The 21,844-nt window shown below is 36.1% G+C and overlaps 1 protein-coding gene across 3 annotated transcripts in view; it reads right to left on the bottom strand.

The window, feature by feature from the left end:
- Positions 1 to 21,844, bottom strand: part of LOC150088410 (1-phosphatidylinositol 4,5-bisphosphate phosphodiesterase classes I and II-like) — a 1,046,313-nt gene that overhangs the window by 105,066 nt on the left and 919,403 nt on the right. For all 3 annotated transcript variants that reach the window (XM_090369498.1, XM_090369497.1, XM_090369499.1), the window contains exon 30: positions 3,578 to 3,654. In XM_090369498.1, coding sequence (XP_090225624.1) covers positions 3,578 to 3,654 — 77 coding nt within the window. The remainder of the gene's footprint in view (positions 1 to 3,577; positions 3,655 to 21,844) is intronic.

A 21,844-nucleotide genomic window follows, 5' to 3' on the forward strand; every position in this document is an offset into this window, starting at 1 on the left:
ACCAAATAACAAACAAACAACAAACAACAACTATTTTAGTACTAAACTATTTCTCTATACCTCCCCCCCCCCCCATGAATGAATTTTGCAGAATATTCAATGATTCTTCAGATCCTCCAATTCTGCTTCCTACAGCTAGAATTATCCAACATTTCCCATTCTGTTCAAAACAAATTATCCCATTTTAATCCATTTTACACAGGATCATTAGGTTTAAAAAAAAAATCCAATAATACAACCTCCCTCCCATACACTCACCAGAATTGACCTATCCATCTAGTTATAGTGAGAGGATAGCAAGAACAGTGAAGAAAAAATAAAGCAACAAAGCTTCTCTAGTAATAGAATATGTATTGTATGTTGGAAGGAAACAAAGTTTAACTACCAGGAAATAGCTTGAATGGAAGCCCAAAGACTTTGGATATTTTATATATGTATCATGAGATATTGTTAATTTTTTTCCATATTTGTAGAAGCCAGAAATATCACAGAGAATGGCAGAAAGAACCTAAACATTTTTAAAAGAATAGTGCCAATGTTCCAGAATCTCTAAATGATGACGTAAACCAGATCACTACCACTGATCCTTTTGATCAGTGGTAGTGAAACCAATTACAACAGGTGCAGTATTCTTTGGGATCATTGAAGGGGAAAATATTATGACCATATATGGGTAGAAAGGGGTACTACTTGAAAGCTCAGAGGATGTTGCACCAGAAAAAAGAAGAGAATACAGTGATCGTCAGAAATCTATACTAGCAATCATTGATTAGAAGGAAGGTTTCTAAATAGTTTAGAAGTTGGCAGTTAATGGATTTCTCCATTATTTTAGAAAGAGTAGAAGTGCAATGGAATGATAATTGGATGGGAGGGATTTGTCACCCTTTTTAGGAACTGGCTGGATGTGAGCAAATTTCCAAGCAGAAGAGAAAACACCTGTGGAATAAGAAAGTGAAAAAAAAAAAAAAACGACACAGACCGAGAAATACCATCAGGACTTGGTGCTTTCTTGGTATCAAGAACAGTTCAGAATTCTTCTGACATCCTTTTGGAGGATGCCAGAAGAATTTTGAACAGGAGACATTGAATGGAGTGTAACGGTAGGAGGTTTACTGAGATCATCAATACACAAGTTAGAAGAAAAGCAGGATGCTAGCAGGTCAGCTTTATCTTTGGCTGAAATGGCAATAGAAACATCTGGTTTTGAGAGAGGTGAGAATAGAGATGGGCAAAAGTTGCGGCCAACAGCTTTGGCAAGAGATCAGAATTCTCGACTACCATTCTACTCTTAGCCTGTTCGAAATCTAGTTTGGACTGATTAATAACTGCTTTACAATTTGTTGCAAGCTTTGGTATAGGCAGAAAATGAACCTGGAGATTTTGAATACAAGCCAATTGCCATATGCAATGTTCTTATCTTGAACAGCCTTAGCACATTTATTGGAAAACCAAAATTTAGATAAAGGATGAGATTTTAAGGTGGAGTGTGAAATAAAGGATTTCATCCCTAACAGAATAATTTCGCTGACATGGTCTGAGCAAACACTGACATCAGGAGATTAAAGACAGCAATATGACCAAAGGAAAAAAACAGAAGAAAAGAAATCTCTCAGATCATCCCATTTTGCATCCTTGTAATGTCAAACAACATGAGGTTGAGAATGGCCAAGAGAAAAAGGCTCCATTGGAGAAATGACCGTTACCAAGTTGTGATCTGAACTCATCTCAACTGTGTGCAGCCCTTCTGAGCACACAGTACACAGAAGGGCTGTTTTGTGAGAAAAAGATCAAGAGTGTTGGCTGTGTGGTTAGGATTGTCTGGTATTCTGGTAGGTAAATGAACAATCTATGTGACCTCATTAGTAATTGCAGAAGCCTCAACATGTTGCATGACTTTTCCATAATATTTCCATGGGCACTGTTCTTCTGAATTGTCATCTGTAATTCCTCCACTCTCTTCCAACCCAGTCTACACATGTGCAACAACTAGTGAGCATCCATTCCAACCATACCCAAAGAACCAACTTTTGCTCTTCCTCATTTATTCCCTCTACTACTGTTTTCTGGGAAAACCATTCTTCACAATGTATTTCCCAAAAATTACAATCTACAAAATTTTGTCTGTTGTCGGCAAGTATTGTCTATCTTCTCAGTCTTCAGCATATCCATGGTACCAAATACTATAGGTTCATATACCTCCGTAGCCGAGTGGGCAGGAGCGGGAATGCAGTAGCACATGCTCTTTGAGTAGACCGGGGTTCAAGCCCCTGACTGCTGAATACGGTCGATCTGCCAACCCGCACTGGACCAGCGTGACAGATTATGGTCCATTTTCCCTCAGCATGAATTGTTGAGGAGGCTTCCATCCTGCAGTGGGTTGATAATGGCTGCACTTTACTTTTTTTTTTTTTACCTAAAAAAAAAAAAAAAAAACATATGCTACATATCTCCCTGTTTTATAAACATCTTTCACGGGTTGCGTAGTGATATATTACAATAAAATCAGAATTAAAGGCTACCTTTTTAATTAAATTATTTTACTCTTTCTTTTAAAAGTTTATACTTGTGATATTTTTTATTACACTAAAAATTAAGAGCAGAGTAAACTATAAAGAAAGCAATAAGGAATCATAGTATTCCCTTAATGCAGAAAATCACAAAACCAAATCTTGGATTTTAGTCATCAGCAACTCAGACCATATTGCAACATTCTGTCTGAATACTGATGGTACATAAGAGGTAACAATGTAACATTACTCTTATTGAAGTTATGTGTGGGTACACATAGTATGCTTTGATTATGTAACTTAGCCATTGCAAATTGGTACTGCAAATTGGTTTCTCTCTAAACAATCTGTCAATATGGAAGTGAATTTGCTATTAGATTGTGAACTTGAAAGTTTACTTTTCAAGAATTTAAAAAGTAAACCCAAAAAACAACTCCTAATTAATTCCATGAATGGTTTTTGTCTGATGAAGAAGATGGGCTTTTAAAGGTGAGCAACAATATTTATTTGTGTAAAAATATATGTGATGTAAATTTTAAATGTGATGGTATTAATTCATGCCTTTCTAATCTTAAACACTTGTTTTTAATTTAAGTTTGATATTTTATACTCAACGTACAAGTAAATCTTAAAATTGAATACAATTTTCTAGTGCTTCAAAGGTTATCTGGTTAATATTTTACTTAAAAAATTTTACTGTTTAAATTAGCATGTACGTGGAAAACAAAATGCTGCTAATGCAACACTTAGCCAAATATGATTAGTTTGTTAACTTAAGTTAAGTTAAGTTAACTTAAAATTTGTCATATGTACAATGATATATTTGACTGATACCTATTCAATTTGTCATACTAGGTATGATTTATCCTCTTACAATTAAATTTAAACAAAACTAAAAGCTAAGGTAAAATTTTAATATTTTAATTATACTGCAATATAACCTCTAAGGAATACTTTTGGAGGAAAGCAGTAATGTAAGATGCAAAACTGATTTATGTAATACACAATATATGATCACTACTTCTCAACTTTTGGAAAAGATAAATCTGTTACAAAAACACCATGGTTACCTATCATGTAAAACTTTCAGGTAATCCAACTGTGTTGCTTGAGATAGCTGCATAGCCTTTTCCATTGCAGTAAACATCTGAAACCAAAACACAAAAAGCTAACTATATTTAAACATTACTCAAAATGTTTATGGACATGCATAATAAATATGTAGAGATAAGGTGTTTAAATTAAAAAAAAAAAAGAAAAAAAAAAGATGGGTAATTTAATTTAAAAATTGAAGCACCACTGTGAAAAACATTTTTGTATGCTGTTGTTGTTATTAGGAGCATTAGCAACTAAGGCCATATTGCTCCAGGGATATGTGGTGGTAATTCCCTGACCTTTCCACATCCTCCGTATTTGGTGGTCACGGGCAACATTTTTGTGAAAGGCTGATAATGTATTAGATATTTTATTAATAAGATTATTTCCAATTAAAAAAAAATACAAAGTTTTAAATAGAAACTGTTTAAACAATCAAAGAAAAGCAAACAACAACAAAAAATTTATGGCAACAACTAAGAAATCTGGAAACACTGGGACTTGAGCATTGCAAGTTTTTGAAATTCTATTCCTAACTTTTAAAATCTGATATTGTAAAACTCGGCTAGTAGTAAAATACATAATCTTCAACTACTGTAGTTGTTGTTGTTAGGTTGGAGTTTATTGATACAAGGGTCCTCCTTGGTCAAATTGTGCCTGATCATGTATTATTTATTATTAGTATTATTATTATTAGCTATATGGTGCACCAGCCAAAAAAAAAAAATCTGAATTACCCTGAGAGAGAGAGAGAGAGAGAGAGAGAGAGAGAGAGAGAGAGAGAGAGAAAAAACAAGAGTCAGAAGTAGAAGGGAATCATCAAGAAAGATGATATCCAGTTCGGGACCCTGGGTGTGCCAAGCCCATATTCACCAGATGTGAGCCCTTGGTGTTATTTGTGTCTAGTTCTTCAATATTATTCAGCTTAGAGATTATTAAATAAATTTATGCATCTCAAGTAGCAAAATAGTTTGTCAAGATTTGTGTCATTATTTCTGTGATGATTTGGGTCTTGATTTGTGTCAAGAATGTGTGATGTTAACAGTTCCAACAAGCTGGGTAGAGAAGTAAAACCTCATTTCCTGATATTTGACTTTTGGAGGCACTCAACAAGGATGTGTTCGATTGTTAGCTGGAACTGGCAGAATGAACGAGGAGGAGGGTTCTCTCCCATAGGTAAGAAAAGATAAGATGGATGGTAATAACTGAAACTAGATGACTACAACTGAGTTTATTATTGCTTCAACTTTGCCACAATTGGAACTAGTAATTTAATAATAATGCTCTTATAGTTTGTATAGAGTGCTTTCAGGTGATGGGGAGGTTCAGGTTGTTTAGCAGCACGATATATGAATGCTCATTCCTTGGGATGCCAACATGACCCACTCTCCAGCAAAAGGTGCATATTCGGACATGACATAACCTTCAGGACAAGATGAGAGGAAGAAAAAATATGCTGAATGGCAGTAACTGCATTTAAGGAGTCTGTATATATTATAGCTTGTTTGATTCAGTTAATTATGTTATCAAGAGCTAGTTTTGTTGCGCTATTCTGCATTCTTTGGGAAAAGATATCGCTACTGAAAAGGTGGAAGAAAGTGTTCAGTCCCACTGCTGCATCTGTTTTAGAGCTATCAGTATATATAATTTTTTGTCACTTCTCCGAGTTTTCTATTATATGCACTGCATGTAACAGCTCTAAGTTGTAGTCTGATAAGGAGCATTTTCCCCATTTTTGAAAAAAAATTACCACACTAAGGTTAAAATAGGATCCAGGAGGTTGTGGAGTAATAACATTTTGGAGGACATTCTGAAGATGTTATTTGGTTTTTAGGAGCATTAGCAACTAAGGCCATATTGCTCTGGGGATATGCAGTGGTCATTCCCTGGCCTTTCCGCATCCTCCGTATTTGGTGGTCACAGGCTCGACCCCCAGTCTAATCAAGAAGCGTGTGCTACGCACTGCTGCTCCTGCCCACCTGGCTACAGAAGCGCCACATTCTGAAGAGCAATGTTTCAAATGTGCATGAATTCTACCAATCAAAGTCCTGCAGGCTAGTTTTCATTCAGTTTAGTATGTTACAGCATCACATGCTGAGGATCAAATAGGTACATCCAACTGAAGTGAGATGGAATACTTCTCATTTTTGTTGCATGGTTAGATAGTAGGGTTTCCTTCTGAGATGAAGATTGAGCTCATTTGCTTTGACATACAGGCTGTGAATAGGGGATGTTCTGAAAGCACCCACATCTACCGTAATGGCACTATGCTAAATGGTATTCAGTTGCAATAAATAAATTTTATTAAATAAATTCAGTTATAATAATTAAATTTCCCTAGCAGAATCAGATTGGTGATAATTCAAGCACGATTGAATTAAACCCCTGCAGAGGTGTAATAGGTAGCTTCTCTCAGCACCCCATGATATATGTTCAATTTGTTTTAGTCAACTGGTCCCATTTAACAGATATGCTATATGAGCAGCAAATTAAGCTTACTATTTAGTATTAAACCCAATATAGTAGAACATTGATAATCTGAACTAATTGGGGCCAGGGGTAGTTTGGACTTACAATTTGTTCAGATTTTGAAACTCATTAAAAATACTGTCTGGAGACTAAAAAAAAGGTTTAGTAAGTTTAGAAATAAAAACACTAAGTTATACTTATGTATTTTTATTCACAGGTAACAAAACAAATGGAACTTTCGGCTACAATAACACATATTTATAGGCCTTTAACAAAAATAATTACTTATTTTTTTCTGTACCAATTTCAAACTTCGTTTCTTTGCTGCCAGATCTCTCACTCTTTTCGGCAAGAGTGGTTGAGTTATACAGCATTCAATTCGTTGCTCGTACCAAGCCATCACAGTTTCTAGCATGCCAAATGCCTCAGCATGCGTAGACCCAGTGTTGATGTCGTTTTCTTTTTCATCATTTTTGTCTCCTTTTTAGGAGCTCCAGTTTCTTTCATATTCACAATTTTGTTTTCATTTAAAATAGGAAACCCTATAACGTTAATATCATTTTCCAGCCATGCTCTTGCATCACCTTCATTACAACCTTCAAACCCAGGAATCGACTGAAATGAGTTGATCATCTCATTCAGTATTTGTCCCTCATCTCCTTCAGTTTGATTCTACTCATCTCCTGTGGTTTCTCCTGCAATAGGCCACAGTTTTCTAAGCATTTTTTAAATTCGGTGCAGTAAGTGATTGCCATATGTCAGCTAACATGTAGCAGCTGTCCTCGAGACTGAGCTTTTTTGAAAAAGCTATGATGCTTTATTCATTGTTTTCTGCAAAAAAAGTAAGCAACGCAAGACTTGTTTTTTGTAAATTCTCTTCAACTTTTCGATGAATCCCTGGTCCGTAGGTTGGAGGAGTGATGAAATGTTTGGTGGAAGAAACATGACTTCGAATCCATCGTCTATTTTGTTTAATGTTTCCATTGAGGATGTGATGGCACGTTGTTTAGGATAAGCAAGACCATGCCCATTTTGCCTTCTCATTCACGATACTTCTTGACATTTGGAATAAAATCATTGGTAAACCAATCAGTAAACACTTCTGAGTTCATCCATGCATTTTTTTGAACTTTATAACTCACAGGGAGACAGGAGACATTTTTAGGGGCTGCTTTGATTTTCCTATCAACATCAATGCCAAAGCATGAGTCCTATTGGCATTAGTACAAACCATAGCTGTAAGTAATTTGCTCTTTACTCACTTTAAACCCAGGAGCAGCTGTTTCATGGCAAGATGCAAGAGATTTTCGAAGCAGTGACTTCCAGTTTATTCCAGTCGCATCAGCATTGTATACATTATCTTTGGAATATCTTTCACTTTCCATAAGACTGATAAACTTTTTTTAAACGATTCTGCCGCAACAAAATCACAAGATAAAATTTTCTTTTCAATATGAAGTTCTCTAATGCCATGCTGTGATTTAAAGTTTTTTAGCCAGCCTGTACTGGCTTTAAAATCTGAGGATTTGCCTAATTTTTGAAATCTAGTGCCTTTTCACACAACAAAGGTCCAGATACGGGTTCTCCTAAACTTTGTCTCGGTGTGAACCACAAATAAACAGCATCTTCGAGGGATGGGTCATTAGCTGTTCTCAGAGTTTTTCTTCTTTTTGCACCATCATCTGAATGAAGTTTCGTTGCAAACTTTAAAATTTTTTCCTTGTTATTTTTAATGTCTATTATGGTTGACTTTCCAACCTTGTAAAATTTTGCTCACAAATACCCACTTTCTCCCTTTGAAAGTGTTTAAAATCTCAACCTTTGATTTAATTGTTAAAAATTTCTGCATCCTTTTAAAAGAAAAAAAAAAAAAAAAGAAGAAATAGATGCCATAACCACAGTACGGTAAAATAAAACTCTGTAAATAAATGTTCAGAATCTTCTCTTCATTCTTATATCCAGTGGTGTGCTGGAGCCAGCTGGCTCGCACGAGCAAATTGTTAAATTTTCAAGAATTTTGTTAGTCATTTGTTAAAATGACAATGGCTATAAACTGTAAAGCAGCACACACTTCAATCCACAATGGCTAATGGCATTTGGGCCATAAGAGAGAGAGAGAGAAAATCTTTATTGCAACTACATGATGAATACAATATAAACAGATGTAAATAGAGTTGCAACTGCCCCATCGTGGCCAAAGGCCAGGGGCTCACATCTCATATGCTTGTACTGTATACAGTATAAGTAAGTATTGTATATGGTGACTAGAAAAATACAGTCGGGGCACAATCATTTCGGCACCCGTTGCTTCCTTTCCCACACACCCTTCTCTACATGGCAGCTTCTGTAGGGATCTTCACCAGAAATTTTACAGGAATATTATTTCCAGCAAACATCTACTTAATTTTGCCTGGGCTGCTTCTTCTTAAGGTAATGACATTCCCATGCTCAACGTTTACCAAAGACTTTGCACTTCTAGAATTGTCGTGAACCTGATAAGGTCATTACCGTAAGAATAAGAGGCCCAATTGCAACCATAGATTGGCTATGGATACAAGAGCTCGGCAAAAGCCAACAAAAACATTTTGTTAGAATCAACTGGCTATATGGAAATTACAATAAAAAAATTAACATTTTATTGTTATAAATTTATGAATTCCAAATTGTTGTAAATCAGTAAAACTTATGATAAATATATACACACATATTCATGTCTTGTTTGTTTTTTTCAGCATCTGCTTGTCTCATGCGTGTGTCGTGTAAGTAGCAATTTGTGCATGCCATATTCTTTGTTATTGATTGAGGCTTATCTTTTTTTACTGTTTTATATTTTACAACCCAAAAAAAAAAAAAAAAATGTTAGTGAACAGAAATATCAATTACAAAGTGTGTTGAATAACAGATTACAAAGTGTTATGTTTAGTTAGTAATGTACGTATATTAATTAAGCTACGTATGCAAGAGTAAATTTATTTTTCTTTTGCTAACCTGTGGATAATGTTATTCTGATTTTCATGTATCATTCAATTTTGTTAATAGGTAAGGTAATAAAAGTGTATATTTGTGCTTTATACCTTAATTTTTATAGCTTGTGGATAAAATTTCTCCAATTTTTGCTTATTAGAATTGCCATTTAATAGAATCAAAATTCAATTTGCAAATGTGATCACGATAACTGGTGCTTACTGTAATTATTTTATGGCACCAGCATAAAAAAAATAAATGCTGGCTCGTTCGGATTACTGATGTTTCTAATTATTGATGTTCACATTTTCAGTGCTCTACTGTAATTGAAAATTGTTGGTAAGAGGAATGAGATTGTTTTTAAAATATATTTCTGGATTGCAATATAGTTTGCATTTCTTATAGAAGTGGAAAGCAGTAGATTTCTGTTCCATTATATGATGGCTATTACTTATGTAGATCCCATGATTCTATTTTGGTTATAGAAAGTTGCCTTTCAGTGGTGCTCATAGTTTGTAACTGACAACAAATAATGAGGTTATCTGCATACATATACGATTCAACTGTATTTGGGATGTCCCAAGTTGTATTGGTGGTTCTTATGGCAAATAATGTTGCACTGAGGATGGAACCCTCTTCTGGAATAAATTATTTAGTCAGATAGCTTTGATAACTGACCTGATGTGTTCTCAGCTGCAAGAAGTTTTGTATAAATTGGGGTAATTACCTATCAATCAAAAATAATGGTCTTGAAGAATGCCATATCACCAGGTGGTATGAAGGTTTTTTCAATATAGAGGGTGTTGTGGATGTTTGCTTCTGCTTTGATCATCATGTTTAAGGTGGACTGATTTTTCTGATCCTCATAGTGATTAGTTTAACATTTTTAGTTCTCAGGAACCATGTGAGCAGACTGTGACATATTTTTTCCAAGCAGCTAGTAAGTGAAATTGGCTCCCAGTTGTGTGGGCTTTGGAAAAGCTTACAATGGAATGATGCCAGGGGTTGGAGTAAAAGTTTTTTTAAACAGAGTTGATTATAGAATTTTAACAATATACTTTTTTGCTTTACTATTTAGTTATTTTAACATTTATTAGTAGACCATTTAGTCCCGCAGCACTATGGCCAGTTATATGGAAGTGGTACCATAATAGAGAAATTTATTTAATGTTGTTCTGCACATGGCTTAATATGTTTAAAGATTGGGTTGTAAGTAGATATTGTTGATATACTGGCAAATGATTCGGCTAAAGGACTCACTATTTTTGCCAGGGAGGGCAACTCCAGTCATTTTCATTTAATATCAAGGCTGAAGACTGAACATATCTGTCATTAATTGGTTGAATTTTTTTCCATATAAGTTGTTTTTCCTGTTCTTAATAATCATTGAAGCAAAACTTATCCAGGAATCTCATTTGGATTTTCTTTGTATTTGTCTTTTGCTTTAAGTCTTTTATAGTTAAAGCAGCTGCTAGTTATAGGGTGCTGATGAAACTTATTCCACGTTTTTTTTTTTTTTTTGTTCAGTATGTGTGCTTTTCTAAATCCACCATGAATTGTGCTTATGTTTTCCTGTCCAAGACTTTGGTATTCGAGCAGTATCAGCTTTTCTAAAATGTGAGTGGTAATATATTTGGTAACATCATCCAGGGGCTGTGATTGGACAAAATGATAAAAGTAAGGTGTAAGCAGAGAAAGGTACATGATTTTAATAAATCACATTAAGTTACCATTTAAAACTTTTAAAATAACAAAGTAAAAGGTAAACCCATGATACAGCAAAAAGAGATCACATGCATCCCTGAATAGCATTCTAATACATACATAATTACATGGTTTAGAAGTTAAAAAAGGATTTAATGTAACTGTGAATTAATTACTATATTGATATTATTCTAATTGTAACCTTTTTGTTTGAAAGGGAGTAACACAGTTCAGAACTCCTTAATATCCATGAGCTTTTCATTATTGTCACTCAATTTGTTTATGCCTAAACTTTTCATTTTCATTTGTGAAAATGAAACTCCCACATTCTTTGGTATTGCTGTTTGAACTGTTTACATAAATAGGCATGCATCAACAATTTCCTCAAGGGCTCACATCTAGTGAGTATGGGCTTGGCACACCCAGGGTCTTAAGCTGGATATCATCATTCTTCTCTTTCTTGATGATTCCCTTCTACTTCTCTCTCTCTCTCTCTCTCTCTCTCTCTCTCTCTCTCTCTCTCTCTCTCTCTCTCTCGGGGTAATTCAGAAATATATATATATTTTTGGCTGGTGCAGTATAAGCCTCAGGCTTCCTTGCACCATGTGGCTAATGTTGTTCTGCACATGGCTTAATATGTTTAAAGATTGGGTTGTAAGTAGATATTGTTGATATACTGGCAAATGATTCGGCTAAAGGACTCACTATTTTTGCCAGGGAGGGCAACTCCAGTCATTTTCATTTAATATCAAGGCTGAAGACTGAACATATCTGTCATTAATTGGTTGAATTTTTTTCCATATAAGTTGTTTTTCCTGTTCTTAATAATCATTGAAGCAAAACTTATCCAGGAATCTCATTTGGATTTTCTTTGTATTTGTCTTTTGCTTTAAGTCTTTTATAGTTAAAGCAGCTGCTAGTTATAGGGTGCTGATGAAACTTATTCCACGTTTTTTTTTTTTTTTTGTTCAGTATGTGTGCTTTTCTAAATCCACCATGAATTGTGCTTATGTTTTCCTGTCCAAGACTTTGGTATTCGAGCAGTATCAGCTTTTCTAAAATGTGAGTGGTAATATATTTGGTAACATCATCCAGGGGCTGTGATTGGACAAAATGATAAAAGTAAGGTGTAAGCAGAGAAAGGTACATGATTTTAATAAATCACATTAAGTTACCATTTAAAACTTTTAAAATAACAAAGTAAAAGGTAAACCCATGATACAGCAAAAAGAGATCACATGCATCCCTGAATAGCATTCTAATACATACATAATTACATGGTTTAGAAGTTAAAAAAGGATTTAATGTAACTGTGAATTAATTACTATATTGATATTATTCTAATTGTAACCTTTTTGTTTGAAAGGGAGTAACACAGTTCAGAACTCCTTAATATCCATGAGCTTATTTAAATATTGCAGTTAACAGTCAAATCTTTAAAACTTGAAATCTTCCTCAGCAGGAAGACTACTTAGTAAATATCACATATGTGAGGTTAATTGGAATGATGGCAATTCATTCCAACCAACCCCGTGAAATTTCCGAGTGAGGAATTACATGGGACAAGAGTTGCTCCGAGTTTGCAGCTTACAGAGGATTGGCAAGTGGTTACTGCTTAATGGGTCATCATGTACAAACCACTCCAAATTAGAATATATGGTAGAAAAACAGATTGAAAGGTCTACGACAGTCATGGATCCAGTAGATGAATATAGGGTGAGATGGTAAGCATCAAGCAGGGATTCTATTGAATTACATCTTTTGTTAATTGTGGGACCCCCCCCCCACAAAACAGATAATGATAAATTACAGTGCACATGGCCAATACATCTAGATAAGTTTGGAGAGGAATATGTTTGGATGGATTATGATTTCCGACAACAACAACTGCCACTTCTCTTTGGGCTGACGATTCAGTGTTTCTGTCTTTAGCATTAGCATTAGTACAGGCATATGATGCAAGAAAGCAAGCTTATGCAGCATAAACCAAAAAAAAAAAAAAAAAAAAAAAAAAAAAATCAGTCCCATTTCACCCCTCTGTTCGTTCGAAATACCTGTCCAGCTGAGCCTTAAATTTATTTAGGCTATCAACTTCAACAACAAGGGATGGAAGTCTGTTCCACCAACCAACTACCTGCTGGCTAAAGGCAAATTTCCTCACTTCTATCCTACATCTGTCTTTCCTCAATTTGAATTTATGCCATCTCAGGTGGTTATTCTAATCCCATCAGCACTGAGCATGCTCTAACCATTCAAGGCTTTATACACCTCTATCATAACACCTCTCGCCAGTGCCTAGTCTCCAGACATTGTAATTTGCAAAACTTAAGCCTTTCTTCATAAGAGCAACCCTTTGTTCCATTCACTAATCTTGTTGCCCTTCGCTGTACTCGTTCCAGCAGCTCTACATCCTTCTTCAGATGAGGCCTCCAGACCTGTATACAGTACTCAAGGTGTGGCCTGACCATTGCCTTATACAAGGGAATAATCACCTCCTTATCCCTAAAAAAATTCCTGTATATCATTGACAAGACACCATGAGCTACCCTTGCAGCCCATCTGCACTGCTCAAAAAACTTCATATCTGCCTGCACAATTATCCCCCAGGTCCTTTTCATTCTCTACCACTGTCAGTGTAGTACCACAGAGTTGATACGTTGCTCTGGGGTTACTGTTTCCCATATGTAGTAGTTTACATTTGTCAATGTTAAACTTCATTTGCCACCTCTCAGCCCATTTGCTCAAACTTTCCAGATCCTGCTGCAGCAGCATAGCGTCAGTAGTATCCTTAACAATCCTGCCAACCTTTGTATCGTCTGCAAATTGGACATTAAGCTTGATATACCATCATCAATATGTATAATTTATAAATACAGAAAACAATAATGGACCCAACACTGAACCCTGAGGGACTCCACTAATAACCTTAGTCCACGATGAGCAGTGTCCATTGATTACCACTCTCTGTCTTCTCCCCCTGAACCATCCTTTAACCATAGCAGCAATATGCCTCCAATGCCACACTGCTCCAATTTGTGTAGCAGTCTTCCATGTACAACAGTATCAAAAGCCTTTCTAAGATCCAAATATATAATATCAAAGTTATTCTCTGCATCCAGTTCTTTTGTGACTGGATCATAGTATCCAATCAAATTGTTCAGGCAAGACTTTCCCTTAACAAAACCATGCTGTGTCCGATCTATAACTGAATTCTTGTCTACATGATCCTGTAGTGCTTCTTTAAGCAGTGCCTCCATTAATTTTCCTGGAACAGAAGTTAAACTCACAGGTCTATAATTACTTGTGTCAGCCTTTGAACCTCCTTTGTAAATTGGGTCACATTTGCACATCTCCAGTCATAATTATGAGTCCAAAGAAGCTCTCATAATTATGGCTAAGGGTTTGCTGCCTCCTTTAATATAACTGGATAGATCCCATCCACCCCGGGTGCCTTTTTTATGTTATCCTCGAAAATTTCTCCTCCACTTTCCTCTCAGTTATTACAAAATCATCTAGCTCACTGCGGGCGCCTCCATAGCCAGGTGGGAAGGAGCAGCAGTGTGTAGCACACGCTTCTTGATTAGACCAGGGTTTGAGCCCGTCACCACCAAATACGGAGGATGCGGAAAGGTCAGGGAATGACCACCGCATATCCCGGAGCAATATGGCCTTAGCTGCTAATGCTTCTAAAAACCAAATAACAACAACAGCTCACTGCCAGAGTTTACTTCACCTCTAGAATTCCCCTTCCTGAATAACTCCTCATGTGTGAATGTAGATGCAAAATACTCATTTAGTTTGTTAGCCACCTGAGCAGGATTCTCAACTGTTGAACCATCAATATCCAGTGGACCAATCTGATTCATCCCTTTCCTTCTAGAGTTTACATAGGTAAAGAACTCTTTTCTGTTTTTCTTTGCATCCTTTGCCAAGGATTTCTCATAATCTGCCTTTGCCTGCCTAATCTCCTTTGTGACTTGGTTACAGACCTGCTTATATCTATCATAGGCTTCCATGTCACCCATTAATTTATATGTATCCCATGCATTTTTCTTCTCTGCCATATGTCTCATTAGTTCATCTGACATCCATTTAGGCCTAAACATTCAACAATATTTCTTAGTTGGTATGTAACGCCTAGTAGCTTCAAAAATAAGTTCTTTGAATGCTTCCCATTTTGAATTTCCTGTTGGTAACATCATCAGTTGGTCCCACTGTATAGAATTTAAATACTGTCTCAGACTATCGTAGTCACTTTTACGAAAGCAAAAACCCTTCCCTTTACCCCTAATGGTAGTTATCTCTTTGAGTAAATCCCACTTCAGCATACTGTGATCACTGCCACCTAGTGGTTCCTTTATCTGCATATTCTTAATGCATGAAGAATCATTACTGATAATCAGATCAAGAGTATTACTCCCTCTAGTTGCCTCCCAAACATGCTGATGTAGAAAACAATCATCCAATAAATCCACAAAAGCCTTGCTAGTGTGTGAGTGACCAACCCACAAATTCCAGTCAATATCTGGGAAATTAAAATCCCCCATTATAAGATTCTCTGATTTACTCGCCCACTCTATTTCCCTGTACAGTTTCTTATTATACTCATCAGAGTCATTAGGCCTATAGCACACTCCTACTCTCAATTTTGATCTCCCAATACTTATGTCAAACCAAACTGACTCGACACTGCACTGTCCAGTGATGTCCAGTGCACTGTCCAGTGGCTTCACTTCCTTGGATTTGATGTGTTTCTTAACTAATAGCATAACCCCTGCTCCCTTCCTATCCTGTCTATCCTTTCTGTGCACATTGTACTCCCCAAATTCCAGTTCTGCATTCCTTATACCTGTGTGACATCACGTCTCTGATATCCCAACAATATCTTTGCCTTTGATGATTTGAGCAATACCTCAAATTCATCAAATTTATTTACCAAACTCCTAGCATTGGTTTACACGCAAGTATACATACACCTGTTCCTATTCTTAGCTACCCTAACACAACCCATATGTTTACTTGTATCCCAATGACTCCCAGCAGTCTCTGAAATATCCTGCATCTTGTTTTTCAGGCTGCTGCTCATTCCAATAGAAGCAGTGCAAGAATGACTTCGACCTCTGCCAGTGGCTACTGTTAATCTATTAGTCCTTGTATAACTCGAAGCTAGTCTTGTCTAAAGAATGGTATAATTTTTAATGACAGGATACGCTTATGAATTTGAACAGGTCTCTTGCAAGCATATGCCTGTAGGAGATACTATACTGAGAGATAAAATTGTGTAAGTCATTAGTTGAACTATGAAAGCCTCTACAAATCCACTGAAGGGTACTTTATATTATTTGGTTTTATGAGTGGACGTTGGATCTGACTATTTTTTGAAGTGGATTGTTTTTGTCATTTTTTTTTATTTTCAATCAGTTTTCATTTTTTCTTTCTTAAAGAAAGGAAAGAAAGGGGATATAGAATTCATGTTATCATTCACAATGGGGTCTAAAACCACATTATTTAGCTCTTCCAGTTCATCTGTATTCATTCCTCAGAACTTCGATGGCTATATTTTTGTAGATTCTGGCACATTAAGTTTATCCATCTTTGGGAAAGCATCAACTAGAATGGTGTCAGGAGAGTTGCTGGCTTGCTCAGAGAGTTTCTTGTACTGTACAACATTTGGAATTTGGAAGTAAGGAACATGCCCAGTTAGCAATGGAAGTGTCTGGAGGAACCAATACTTCTGCCTGAACACCAACTGACTGAAAATATTGAGTAGCTGTAGCATATGAATGCTCTGATACTGTTTGGATTATTTGTCTTCTTGTCTCAGAGTATGACTTTGCTTTCTACCTTGTATTTCTGAAATTTTTTCCTTCGTTTCTATGTTTTGGAGAATCTGGATGGCAGTTGCAATTTGTACAGTGAGGGGATGTTGAGTGCAATCAATTTGGTTGCATTCCTTGGATCCCCAATAGATATATGAAATAATTTTTTGTTCACATCAATAAAGTAAGGGCAATAGTCCGGTACAGCCAAGTTAGAGAGGTTTACATAATTTGAATGATAATGAAATACAAAATAATTGAATATGGCTTTAACAAAGGAATAAAATAAAATATAAATGTGGCAAGTTCAATGAAACGGGAAATGACAAGTCTTCAAAATTAAAAGTTTGATATGAGCGAATCTACGATACTTTTTCTGTACACCTTATGATGAATCCAGACATCAAGGTTAAGACTGAAGGCTGGCTTTGCTGAGTTGTTGATGAATGAAGAGCAAATCTGTTTATTCTGGAGAGTTTGGACTGAAGAAACAGAGTGGCTTTGGTAGTCTTGGGTGGAATTTGCTACTGAAGAAAGCCCCAGATGTTAAGGAAGTCACTTTCACCAGTGATCAAAGTACAAAATACTGAATAACTTTGTATTGCCAGAAAAGTAATAATAGACATTGTTTCAATTTGTTAGTACAGTTGATATCTAGACGGCACAATAGGATGTCCAAGCTTCACAATTAGGCATCTCAAAGAAATATTTGGCTAAAATTATAGGCTGAAGGGGGCTTTTCGAAATGAAAGACCAGGTTAATGATGCATAATGGAATTAAGGTAGGATACAGATAGCAAAAATTTCCATATAGTATTCAAATAATGAATGAGAGCAAGATTGCACTTCACAAGCCAAAAAAGTAACACATAATGCTTTACCATGACATGCAGTTTGGGAATCCCCATATTTCTAGCACATGTAGTACCTGATGGGGTTTGGGATGTATTGGCTTGACTGAGATCACGGTAATGGAGATAACTTGCTTTCACTGATGTTATTTAGCATTTAGCATTAGCAGAGGCAGATGATGCAAGAAAGCAAGCTAATACAGCATCAGCCAAAAAAAAAAAAAAAAAAAAACCCTCATTTCACCTATCCATTCACTCCTCAAGTTTGTCCAGTTCTTCCTTCAATTTATTTAAGCTATCAACAACAGATGGAAGTTTGTTCAGGCAATCAACCATCCACTGGCTAAAGGCAAATTTCCACAAATCTTTTCTACAAATGTCCTTCTTCTGAATTTATGCCCCCTCAGGTGCATAATCTGAGCAAGAGGAAGAATCCCATCAACACTGAGCTTGGTCAAACCATTCAAGGCCTTATACACCTCAATTAGATCATCTCGCAAGTGTATTTACATTCATGCTGCTTGTAATCTTGGGTACCTGACTTGATGCAAGAATACTTATAGCTAAGAGAGCTAAATGTAAAAACAATACTCCTTGCTTGGACAAGATTGCTATCTTTTCGCGTCACAATTCGCTTTTCTTGAATAATATTTTGTTCATAGCTCTTGGATAATTTTTTCCTCTGGTACAGTTAATAGATATTAACTGTATCAGACTGTTCGCTTTTGACATATCCCTACGTTTTCAATCTGTTATGAACACAACTATGACAAATCAATTTTTTCATGTTGAAAAATGTATATTTTAAAATAATTTTTAAATATAACATCCTTGTCGCATCTGTTTGATTTTGTTTGAACTTGCCTCCCTTCTTTGGATGTGGCATCAGTTGTTGCTATAGAAAGAAGAATATGTTTATAATGCTCGCACTGCTAAAAATAGTGGAGAGTGTCACTTGATAAATTGAAATTAACATGTTTTTCATTATTGTCACTCAATTTGTTTATGCCTAAACTTTTCATTTTCATTTGTGAAAATGAAACTCCCACATTCTTTGGTATTGCTGTTTGAACTGTTTACATAAATAGGCATGCATCAACAATTTCCTCAAGGGCTCACATCTAGTGAGTATGGGCTTGGCACACCCAGGGTCTTAAGCTGGATATCATCATTCTTCTCTTTCTTGATGATTCCCTTCTACTTCTCTCTCTCTCTCTCTCTCTCTCTCTCTCTCTCTCTCTCTCTCTCTCTCTCTCTCTCTCTCTCTCTCTCTCGGGGTAATTCAGAAATATATATATATTTTTGGCTGGTGCAGTATAAGCCTCAGGCTTCCTTGCACCATGTGGCTAATAATAATAATAATAATTCGAGCTGCTCCTAAAGCAAGTGACAATAGTGCATGCCAAAATTGCACAGAAAGGCTCCACTAATTTTAATTTCATAAATTACGTTTAAAGAAAATGTTTTAATTTATTAGTTTATGGTAAAACTTCTTCATTAATAAAACAATTAATGTTGCAGATTGAAAGGAAACACAATAATTACGGAATGTTAAAATTTCCACTGATGTCATCTCTAGTAGTAAAATAAATTTTTTATTTACAATAAATAGCCACCTTAGCACTTTTTTGGTTGTATTCCCTCACTAACTGCTGAAGATCTGAAACCTCTTTCTTTATCTTCCAATTAAGGATTTCATGGTTACTTCCTGCTAATGATTCCTGTACTGTGAAGCCTTATGATGTAATCACTCATTATAGGAGTGACAGGTCTAGAACATTCCTACCTCTAGTATTTTCTCTAACATGCTGATGCAAATAATGAATACTTCTGTATGGGTTCTCCTCCACCTCCCAAATAACTAAAGGCAAGAGAGAGAGAGAGAGAGAGAGAAGGGGAGCAGACAGGAAAATCAACAGTAGAAAATGTACAGGTAGACAAGTGGAAAAAGGTGTTAAATTTAAAAGGGAGAGGTGATATGGCCAAGAGGGATGATATTTAAATCTTGTGTGGTTCCTTGTGCTGCAGAAGGTAATGGATAGTTCACTGTGCTGTCATATGTGACTCATTGATGATCCATGCAGTTCCTTGTGCTATTGTGATGGTGATTAGGGCATACGCAGGTATATCTAATTTTCAAAAATGACTGCAACAGTAATGCGATGCAAGTCTCCCACTGCACAGATCAAGTCAACAAATTTGTTTTGGCATCTAACATTCTTTTGGTACCTTAGTTGGACATTTGATGAACTGGACTTTGTGATTTTACAAACAATCAGTTTGTGAGTTTAGGATCATGATGCTGATCCAGGTTGATTACTCAACACAATCAACATAGCATAGCACAGTGACTGCTGTTGCTTGGTACAGTATCTTCATGAATGTATGGCAGGGTTGGAATAGTCTGGCTAAAAACTGCCCTCATGTGCAGAGGAGAAAAAAAAACCCAGCTCTATCTGTATAGGGTTGCCAAAGGTTGGAAGGAACTGCAAATACAATAAATAAATAAAAAAAAGAAAAAAGAAAAAAAAAAAAGGGTTCTTTCTGTACACATTGTTCTCATGATATTAAAATTCTGTATCCTTTTCTTTGAGTAGCAGCAGGTCTCTCATATCCCTGAAATTTTCACTTTTGATGACTTAACCAGTACTTCAAATTCATCAAGTTCATTTACGATATTCCTGTCACTGATGTATATGCAAGTATAAGTAACCTTCATACAGCACATGTATTTGGTTGTTCTATGAAGATTCTCCCCCCCCCAACAGGGCTTGCAATCCTCTACACCTTGCTTTCCAGTCAGCTGTATGTCCCAGTAGAAGTAGTGCAAGAATTACTTGCACCTCTGCCTGATGCAGGCACCTCCATAGAAAGGAGGGCAGGAGCAGCAGTGCACAGCACACGCTTCTTGATTAGACTGGGGTTTGAGCCCGTGACCACCAAATACGGAGGATCCAGAAAGGTCAGAGAATGACCACCGCATATCCCTGGAGCAATATGGCTTTAGTTGCTAATGCTCCTAAAAACCAATAACAAACAAACAAACAAATCTGCCTGATGCTGTTATTAATCTATTGCTTGCGGGAACCCCGCAAACAATACATTAATAGCAGCATCAGGCAGATATTGCAAAATTAAGCATGACTATAGGAATGCTACAATATCGACAAAGAATATTACAACTTTCTGAAAGTGATAAAGCCCAAGAAACCTATAGGCAAAAAGAAATCCAAAGAAGAAAAAACCAGTCAAGAAACACTTGTCACGACGAACCGAAGATGACAAATAAAGAGCAAGAAAAACACTGACAGAGAAAATTGAGTATACTGAGTTATGAAAAGCCATTAGAAAGAGACTCAGAGAGGACGTAAGAAAATTTAACACAAGAAAAGTAGAAAAAGCATTAAGGGAAAACAAAGGATTTAAATCAGCAGTCATGAGCAGTAATACAGAAAGACAAATGATACTGAAACTGAAGAATATCAATGGTGTACTTATGAATAGCAGAGAAGGCATAATTAAAATAGCAGGAGACTACTATAAAGAGTTATAGAAGGAGCGAGGGAATGATGCCAGCAGTGGGGAAGATGGATCGCAAATTAGTAATACATACAACGTACCTGAAATCATTCCCGATGAGGTAGAACAAGCGTTGAAGAAAATGAAGAATCAGAAAGATTCGGGGGAAGATAAAGTTACTGTACAGTTGTTAAAATTGGGAGGAAGAGATACGACACAAAAACTGGAAAGACTCTTCACAAAATACATTAGAAAAGGTGTGGCACCTAAGGAGTGGAATAATGCAATCATAGTTTTGCTGCATAAGAAAGGAAATAAATCAGAAATTGGAAATTATAGACCAATTAGCTTGTTATCCCATATCTACAAGTTGTTCACATCTGTTAGTAAAATGACAAGTTGGTCATTTTACTAACAGATTAGAAAGAATACTTGATGAGAATCAACCGAAAGAGCAAGCTGGCTTTAGGACAGGATTCTCAACTATGGATCACCTTCATGTAATGTCACAGCTAATGGAGAAGGAAAATGAATATAAAACACCTGGCATTTGTGGATTATGAAAAGGCATCTGACTCCATACAGCATAAGGCAATGTTTCAGGCACTGGAAAGACAAGGCATAGATACCCCATATATTATGATTTTGAAGAAAATATATGAGAATGCTACCTCCTTTATTAGACTAGACAAAGACAGTAATAAATTTAAAATTGAGAAAGGAGGAGTTCGACAAGGAGACACAATATCTCCGAAGCTGTTTACTGCTGCCCTTGAGGAAGCTTTCAGAAGATTAGACTGGTCGCAGAAAAGAGTCAATGTGAATGGAGAGTACCTAAACCATTTAGATTTGCAGATCACATTGTGGTCATAAGCCACAATCCCAAAGAATTAGAGGAAAATCTTAATCACTTATG

The sequence above is a fragment of the Mastigoproctus giganteus genome, chromosome 3 (genome assembly GCF_048544385.1).
Source record: "Mastigoproctus giganteus isolate SK-2022 chromosome 3, ASM4854438v1, whole genome shotgun sequence".
In the NCBI taxonomy this organism is placed as follows: Eukaryota; Metazoa; Arthropoda; class Arachnida; order Uropygi; family Thelyphonidae; genus Mastigoproctus; species Mastigoproctus giganteus.